This window comes from Atta colombica, unplaced genomic scaffold (assembly GCF_001594045.1).
Source record: "Atta colombica isolate Treedump-2 unplaced genomic scaffold, Acol1.0 scaffold78, whole genome shotgun sequence".
Lineage (NCBI taxonomy): Eukaryota > Metazoa > Arthropoda > Insecta > Hymenoptera > Formicidae > Atta > Atta colombica.
Window position 1 is genome coordinate 600,947 of NW_017259570.1, and position 8,836 is coordinate 609,782.

Here is an 8,836-nt window from a genome sequence, read left to right on the forward strand (position 1 = left end):
GCATTTAGTTTCCTTGGATATTTCAGCAAAATCGTGGAAATATTACAGATCCAACGTCAGTAGCTATATATATTACAGATTTTGATGTCAATTTCGGAGGATTAACTTCATTAACTAATTCATACCGATTTATTTCCAGAACAATAAAAATATAAGAAGAAAAGAAATAAAAATATATCTCGGCGATCAGATATGGCATATCGAACCGCCGTATGCTGACATTGCCATCGTTATCAGGGTTACCGTGTTATCAATGCGAATACCCCGTCGACCCCTAAAGATTAGCGCATTTTGCGAATTACATGACATTAATCTCTAACGCGAAAGTAACCGACCACATAATGGACGTTTTATTGAAGGAGTCATTTTTAATTTAAAAAGTTTTATCAATTATGATGAACAGTTCAATATAAGTTCAATATTAGGTGTAGTAAAAGGAAATCCATTATTTTTGCATGAAATTGAATGGAAAAATAATGGATTTCTTTTTACTACACCTAATATTAGGTCTGTTTTTTTTCCTATACTAGAACTTTTTTCTCCTGCCTTTTCTACTGGCTTTCGCCAAATATCAAATATATAGTTATCTCACTTTAAATTTCAAAACTGTATAGTAGTTCAACTACAGAAAAGAGATATAATGTATACTTTATAAAATATGAATGGATTTAATATCAGTGTTAAATAATATATAAAAGTAAAGTAATGAGAGTCAATGCGGCTAAATGGCGCAAATTATTATGGAATAATTTTAATACTTTATAGTTAGAACAATATTTTTTTTATATCAGTTTTAAATATATGACTCGATTTTTCCTACAGGAAATAGTAATTAAATTCTTGCACACCAATGGCAGATTTTAGAATTACGCGTAAATGGCAAAGTACATGTAGTATAGTAGAATATAGTTTTTTTATCGTATCGCTAGCAACCTATCGTATGTTAACAACCACAACCATTAGATGTCGATCAGAAAAGCAAAACGATGCAGAAATATTATTCAGATATTCACATTGAAATGCGCAATGTGGTTCTTTTGCACTCGAAACACAATACATTTCATCCCTAATTTAAATCACATGACTCTAAGTTTGCCAAATTCGTATCGTACACAAGGGATTTCTCTTCGTTTACCCGAGATTATCTTTTCAGCGCTTGATGTCTTGCATTTCCGATCAATGCGTGTAAAGTGAAATGTCCCGTCTCACGTCACGAATGTACCGCGAATGTGAGCTGCGGTACCATAACGAGTGCGTGACAAACTAATGTACAGCTGGCATAACACTAATGCAATGAGGCCTTCTCGCCATATAGGAGTACAAGATAATAGTCACGACCATGCCCCTCCAGTTTCTCATAGCTTTCCTCCCCCATTCTCATGGATATTCAGCATGCTTTATGGATCTATGCGGATTCGTAATATTAGCAAATTAGAAACAAGTCGAGAGAACTGCCGACAAAACATATAAGAGAGTCGTTCAAAGAGTACACGAATACACATAAGAGAAAAATATATAAATCCTAAATTTCAATAAATATTTATTTGATACAAAAAAACTAATTTGATTATTTGATACCAAAATTAATTTGATATTAATTACTTCTTTTTATTAAGTAAATATTTATTTATTGTAAGTAAATGTTTAGTTTGGCAGTATTCAAATAAATATTTATTTAAATTTAGGATATTTTTTCTCAGTGTAGGATTAATTTCCCCCGGTATCATTATGTTCAAAAATGTATTGATAATATTGATATATGTATAGTATATATAATTTAAAATAAATTATAAATATATGTAATTGTAATTTCTAATATATATTATATATTTAATACATAATATATACCATACATAATTTAAAATTATATATATCATGTATTAAATGTATATATTAAATAATATATTATAATTTTTAATATAATTATTTCTAATTATACACGACAAAAAATTGTTTTGCCAAAGTATATAAAAACTTAGCTAGATATAGATTCAAAAATAATTTTGCTGAGCTATCAAAATAATCATGTAGGATATTTAAATTGATTATTAGAATATCTAAACTTATTCAAGCATCACTCATTATATTTGAGTGTCCTACATAATTATTTTGATAATTTAACAAAATTGTTTTTTAATCTGTCTTATATACCAATTATTTTGATGGTTTAATAAAATTACTTTCAAATCTATATTTATTTCAACAAAATCATTCTTTCCTGTATTAATTTAAAACAATTTCTTGCATTTTTTGCGACTCTAAATATTATGTGGTATAAAGAATACAGCGATATTTATTACTAGACGACAATATAAGTCTTCTAATCTCAAAGACACATGTTTCAAAGCAATACTATCTTTACTGAACACTTAAAGAGATCTTCGTATCAATAAATTCCAACATTCCTGAAAGACATAAAAAGAATGCATCTCAAACTGTCAATGTTCTTGATGACAGCGTAACGGTACCAAACGCGCTCTAGAATGCTGACAGGTATCAATGTGCCTGGCGAACGCAAACAAATACATCTCAAAGAGTGCCGAGATCTTTGAGAAAAAAAAAAAGGAAAAGAAGAAAACGTAACCTCGATTCCAGTAATCGCCTTTGGCAAAACATCTTTTAAGTGTCACTTGACGACTCGGTTTCATACTCGGCGATGCGTCTGCCAACGTGATCCTTTCACGGATCGACGAGTAGCAGCATCCCTGCGTCGTCCTAATGACAGGCTAGGCGCGCCTGTGGGAGGTTAACTCAGCGTCTGGCCGGAATTTTCCAACTTTTCCAAGTTTTACTCACCTAGATCATCCATGATGCGAGCCGGGATCTCCGTCCCACGAAACTCTGGGATACCGCGGCCACCTCCACCCAGCCGAACAGATCGTGCCGATCGCCGAGAGAACACGGCCCTTGTCACCGTCGTGCACTGGACAACTTGTTCCACTCCGACTCGCACGCCCGCAAACGTCAAACATGGAGGCTCCGGTCCTCGACCGAATCAGTAGCCGCTCTAAGCATCGCGGAACCCCTAAACATATCTGATTATAGATTTTTGTTCAGAAATATAAAAAAGTACGAATTATGCAATATAAATGCAATATAAATTAATTATAATCTCAATTAAATTTATAAATCTACATTGATATATACAGAAATAAGATTTATGCTCGTTTTTACCAATATAAATGAACTTTAATCTTAGTTTTACTTTTTGCTTCGAGTTCTAAGAATTATGTTCTTTTATCCTTTTTAATTTTAAGGATCTTGTAAGGCAAATGCAATATGTTAAGAATTATTTGAAAAAAATTATTATTAAATTGCATTTAAAAGAATAGATTAGACAAAAAGATTAGAGTTGATCGTCTGGATTAATAAAAAATTATTTCAATAAAAAGTATTATTTTAAAAATTGTTTATTTTTTATTATAAAATTAATGATAAAAATTTTAATTTTTTAATATGAGTACTTTATAAATTCAAAAATATTTATATAAAGTTACATTGAGATGCAGACATTAATTGTTCAGTAAATAAACAAAATATTTATTTGTTATAAACTAATTAGTGGAATCTCAATGAAACTTTGCATAAGTAATTTTTAGTACTTCAAATATTTATAATAAAACTATATCAAATAATATCAAATAAAATAATCTATAAAAATGTGTTGCTCAATAAAAACAGAATGTTAACTTTCACATATGCAATTTAAAGCATTTAAATATTAATGTGTATTTTATGCCCTTATCTCCTTAAATGAAAAGATAAAGAATAAATTAAACTTATTAAATCAAAATTGATTTATTTGATAGAAAACATTAGACACTTTAATCAAGTAATCCAGCATTTTAATTAAACATCTTAATTAAATTCAATGCAAATCAAAATTCAACTCGAAATTAAAATATATGCGCATTTTTCCAATAAGAAATGAGTGTTCTTAATTAATACATATTCTTTATTCAATCTCTCAGTGATAAAAATTTGCAATGTTATTTTTAAAGGTTGTATTTTTAACAATCGAGGGAATCGCATATTTATATATGTAACATAATATTCGAAGTTCCTTACCATTTTCCATCAGCAACTATGTTTGATTTCCGTATTTTAGTTCTTCAAAAGATAACAACTTGAATGTGCCAGAAGCTTTACGGCAAATTGCCAGAAAAGTTATACGTATAATAAACTAGTACTAGACTATGTACATATGATACATTATCTACATTCGATATTCTAATTATCCGAATGAATTTATTAGAAGTTGAAGGAGGAGAAATCTCCATATGATTGTGACGAGACTTTCTTCTTCTTTGTCAAAGGCTCTGCATTCCCGTCCCATTTGTCCAATCTGAAAATCGAATTAAACGCCGCGTAAATAATTAAAACTAACAAATCTCGATTCATGATCTTACTTCTCCTGCTCCAATTTCACATATTTTCCTATGCCCGATCGGTAGATCTTCTGAATGTCATTCTTGTCCTTTTTGTCGGTCGATTTGTTCTGACTCACTTCTTGAGCCAATCGTTCTGCCTCGGCAACTCGTTCCGCGGCGAGCTGATCATCCGCTTCCTGAAAAGGATCCACGAAAACCTGGACACCCTGTATAACTATATCTTCTATCGGTCGGTCCTTATTGTCCACTTCCACCTTCTCCATCGCATTTAACATATCCAGACCTCCTACGATCTTCCCAAAGACTGTGTGTTTGCGATCGAGGTGTCTGCACGATCGAAATGTGATGAAACTGAAACGACAATAATAATACATTAATAAAATAATAACAGGATTACAAAATGCAAGTTCTTTGTTTTATTTTTCTGTTTGATCTTACAATTGGGATCCATTGGTGTTTGGCCCTGAGTTTGCCATGGACAGAATACCTCTGCCTTGATGAACCAGATTAGACTTGAATTCGTCCTCGAATGGTTTGCCCCAAATAGATTTGCCGCCATTACCTGTATTGGTCGGATCACCGCCCTGAATCTGTGGAAAAATGAAATATCTGCATGAAATAAAGAAGAAATAGAAAAATAGAAAAATAAAATAGAAAAATAAAATAGAAAAATAAAAAAAACATGCAAAATACAATTTTCAAAATTCATTCAAGAGACTCGTCGCGCTCAATATACTTACCATAAAATTTCGAATCGACCTATGAAATTTTGTGCCGTCGTAATAACCATTCTGGCAGTGTTTCATGAAGTTTTCACAGGTTTTCGGAACCATATCACAATAAAGTTCCAAATTCAAAGCCCCAAAGTTCGTGAGGAATCTTACATATCCTGAACAAAAAGCAGATAAGTGAGAATAAGAATATATAGTTTGAGTAAAAATCAACTCAATTACAATAACATACCTTTCTTTTTGACTCTCTCGTATCGCACTAAATCTTCTGCAATCACAGCTGCTTGATGGGTAGTCTCTGCCGGCATTATCGTTGAAGTAAACCCTGCAGCAACCGCACCAGTGGAATAATGCGCCTACATACAAATAAATAATAAAATTACTTTTCCAATATTCGCTATAATAACTACATTCACAATAATTACATACATAATAATTACAAAGCAGGAAAAGCAGCTTTGTAATTATTATAAAATTCTTTAATATGATTGTGAATCTTGCTCCAAGTTCCTCATTAGATCTAAATGTATAAACAAATCATATTAAAGCAACATTTAAGAACAGTTAATTTAACAACAACAAACAATTTAACAACAATTACAATTTTTTTTTTGCTAAGCGCAGCCAATATAAGTTTCTTGCAAATGATGTACTAACAGCGTTAAATTTATCAGCCTTCTGCATAGAAAGCTCATCTTTCTCGTTACTCTTTGCCGGCTTGTACTCTCTCTCTAATTCAATCAGGATCTCCTTGGTTTCTGCTGATACAGTTTTTAATTTTGCGTTTGGATTATTCCTCTCTCTCACTATCTCTGAAAAATATCATTCATACATATATAATTTACAAAATTGAATGTGTTAACTATAAAACTCATTCTATTGAACTGAATCTGTTGAGTGAGAAGCCTACCTTCATCTTCCACTCTTATGTTATTTTTAATATGATGAAAAGTTGACAGATTGAATTTCATTGCATTATTTGGATCCTGAATTGTGATAATGTCCTTGCGAGTGAATGGCTGATCGTTCATCAAATCTTTCCAATTTCCAGTTTTTATGTTCAACTGTTCAACAGCCTGAAAGAATAATTTTTTTATATACAAATATATTAGATTAGATTAAAAAAAAACAAAGTAGACTCTAAAGTGAAATAAAAATAGAAATATTATACTTTATACACTCACCTCATAGGAAAAAACATTTCCTGTAGTTTTAATAGCAACAATATGCGAATGTTTTGTAAATAATTTGAAAAGAACAGGGCACTGATATTCATTTTGAGAATTCTTATAAAAGTTCAGTTTAACTAAGCTCTTGGCATCCAGTGGTTTTCCTGTTATGGGATTGTGCTTATACTGTTTTATATATTGCAAAATAGCCTCCAGCTCAAACACGTTGCCATGCAGGTCGCAATAAGGGTGCTCGAAGGGCTGAAGAGATAAGCAACAATGATCGTATGGCAATCGCCTGAATGTCTTCTCCTCGCTTGTTTCCAGATTCGTTCCCGATTTTCTTCCACCGTATAACGTCGACCACTCCGTGTACGTTAAGTACCTGAAGGAATTTGGAAGTTTGTCAAATGATTGGAAGCAAAAGCGAGATATCTTGTTGTGTAGTTAGGCTATAAGATTGTACGAAGAATAATAATGCAACTCACATTTTATCTTTCTGATGTTGGCGTTTCCCCATTTTGAAGTAGCTTTACAGCTGTCTTATTTAAGAAAATGTCGCAGTAATTGGCAGTAATATGAAACGAATTACGATCAATTATGAACTGAACAAATGTCTCACAAACTTGAATTCACGATACTTGTCAATTCTGTTCGTCCATCGAATAGTTGATATATACAGATATACAAGTCTCGCCGACATGTTAGACCCTTAACGAATTGGTCAAATTGAAAGAACATGGCGAAATCGACCGCGACATTTAAAGATACAAAAGATTTATTTGACCGCTTATGACGTTTTCTATCGTATTGATGCATTAATATTTCATTTAAAAAAAAAATATAAATGAATGTTCATTCTGAAAAAAATATCTTTCTAAATCGCTTCAATATTATATTTTTATTTTAATGTTATCTATATTTTTAATAATAGATAAATTTCACAACAATGAATCCCATTGAAACTATTAAAAATATACAAAAAAAAAAATGCTGTCGTAATTTTTCTTTAACACGAAAATCAATATATTTGTATTTTAATATTACATATCGCAATATTATATATCATAATATTAGGGTTATTAATTATCATAAATTTAAAATTTTGTAAATTCTCTGGAAATTCCAGGTATCTTTATTCAAGAGAAAATCAGAGAATTTTTTAATATAATTTTGAAGTAAATTAGAGTACAAATAATGCAAATAAATTACATATTTTAGAATTAAACATAGATTTCTATTAATATTAATAAATTGAAAATCAAGATAACGAAGTTAATTTGCAAATTTTCGAGATATAGGATCGCAATAGAAAAAAAAATTATATAATCTCAATACATTAAAGTTAATTATAAATGTTTAGATAATTTTTTAATAAAACATAAAATTTTTAATTGTTTTATTTCTTTAAATAAAGCAAAAAAAAAATAGAAAACATTTTCCAAAATATAAAATATAAAAATATAAATACAGTAGTTACTAGAAATTAAGCTATTACTCTGAAAAATAAAAAAACAGCCATAGATGTTATAAAATTAGAAAATAAATGTAATAATCTTTAAAATTCTTCTTATAAATTAATATTTTCTTATAAATTAATATTTTTCAGTTTCTGTAACAACTGAAAAAGATTTTAGATTCACTACTGTATTTAATTAGATCTTTGGAATTGAACTATCAAGACGTAGATATGAAGGACTAGAACTTCGATCGCGAATTGTTATCGTGCAAAAAGTATTAAGAGCAATAATAAAAAATATTATTGAGATTTCCTCGTTGAATTAACGAGTACTGTTTTAATATCTCTACTCTTTCTTTTTGTATTTTGTTATTTTTTTCTATAGCTTCTCTTATCTTTCTTAATTCCTTAATTTGTTCTTCTTCTATTTCCATATATCTTTTTCTATAATTATCAATAGGCTTATTTCTCTTTCTAAATTTTTTATTTCGTAAATTTTTTTTTAAAATACTTGATATACTGATAGTTGAACTAGAAGTAGATGCGACCGATAAAACATTTTCGATTTTTCGATCACTTAAATTCTTAGAAATAGAATTTTCAAATCTAGTAATCTTTTCAATTTCATTCTGAGTATCATTACCATTATCATTATTAAAAAATACAGCTGATGCCATTGCTAAGTTTGAATTTACTGAGCTATCAGCAAAAACAATTTCGGACATAATGTCAAAATAAATCCAAGACATTCTACCAGATCTTGACATTTTCTTTTTGTCACTATTTTTTATAATTAAATATCTCATCTTCAAATTCCTAAACTTTTTGTTTATTGCATCTGCCTTAACTTTATACCCATATTTTATCATCTCGTCAGATATTTCTTGCCAAAGTTGCTTTTTCTTGTTTTCAGGATTTCTAAAGCGTTCAGCCCTTTTTTTGTACTCTTCCAGCATTAAAAAGACAGCTTTTTCATTCCAGGAAAAATGATCTAGAAAAATCATTTTGGAGTATTTTTTAAATATTATAGAAAGAGATAATAAATAGAATTAGAACGAAAAGTTTTAAATATTTTAATAATTATAT

At 29.8% G+C, this 8,836-nt stretch overlaps 2 protein-coding genes across 5 annotated transcripts in view; both read right to left on the reverse strand.

Annotated features, from left to right (window-relative positions):
* The window catches only part of LOC108692674 (leupaxin), a 28,319-nt gene extending 25,425 nt beyond the window's left edge, over nucleotides 1-2,894 (reverse strand). For 2 of the 3 annotated variants that reach the window (XM_018201037.1, XM_018201041.1), the window contains exon 1: nucleotides 1,136-1,255. Coding sequence is in view for 1 of the 3 variants with exons in the window: in XM_018201040.1 (XP_018056529.1) it covers nucleotides 2,797-2,809 (13 nt within the window). In the remaining 2 variants the exon portion in view is untranslated. Of the gene's footprint in view, nucleotides 1-1,135; nucleotides 1,256-2,796 lie in introns of those variants that run through there. The other variant, XM_018201040.1, reaches the window with a different exon arrangement.
* A 75-nt stretch (nucleotides 2,895-2,969) lies between these two features.
* Nucleotides 2,970-6,993, reverse strand: LOC108692675 (peptidyl-prolyl cis-trans isomerase-like 2). Of its 2 annotated transcripts, XR_001931998.1 has the most exons (10): nucleotides 6,780-6,993; nucleotides 6,307-6,676; nucleotides 6,033-6,198; nucleotides 5,780-5,934; nucleotides 5,355-5,478; nucleotides 5,132-5,280; nucleotides 4,830-4,981; nucleotides 4,410-4,742; nucleotides 4,069-4,345; nucleotides 2,970-3,035 (listed from the first exon to the last, which is right to left on the reverse strand). XR_001931998.1 is itself a non-coding variant. In XM_018201044.1 (9 exons), the coding sequence occupies exons 1-9, from the start codon at nucleotides 6,809-6,811 to the stop codon at nucleotides 4,252-4,254; spliced, it is 1,575 nt and encodes a 524-aa protein (XP_018056533.1). In that variant the 5' UTR covers nucleotides 6,812-6,993; the 3' UTR covers nucleotides 4,012-4,251. The 2 variants fall into 2 exon arrangements, 1 of the variants encoding a protein (XP_018056533.1); XM_018201044.1 differs by lacking the exon at nucleotides 2,970-3,035 and having other exon boundaries at nucleotides 4,012-4,345.
* Between the last annotated feature and the right edge of the window lie 1,843 nt (nucleotides 6,994-8,836).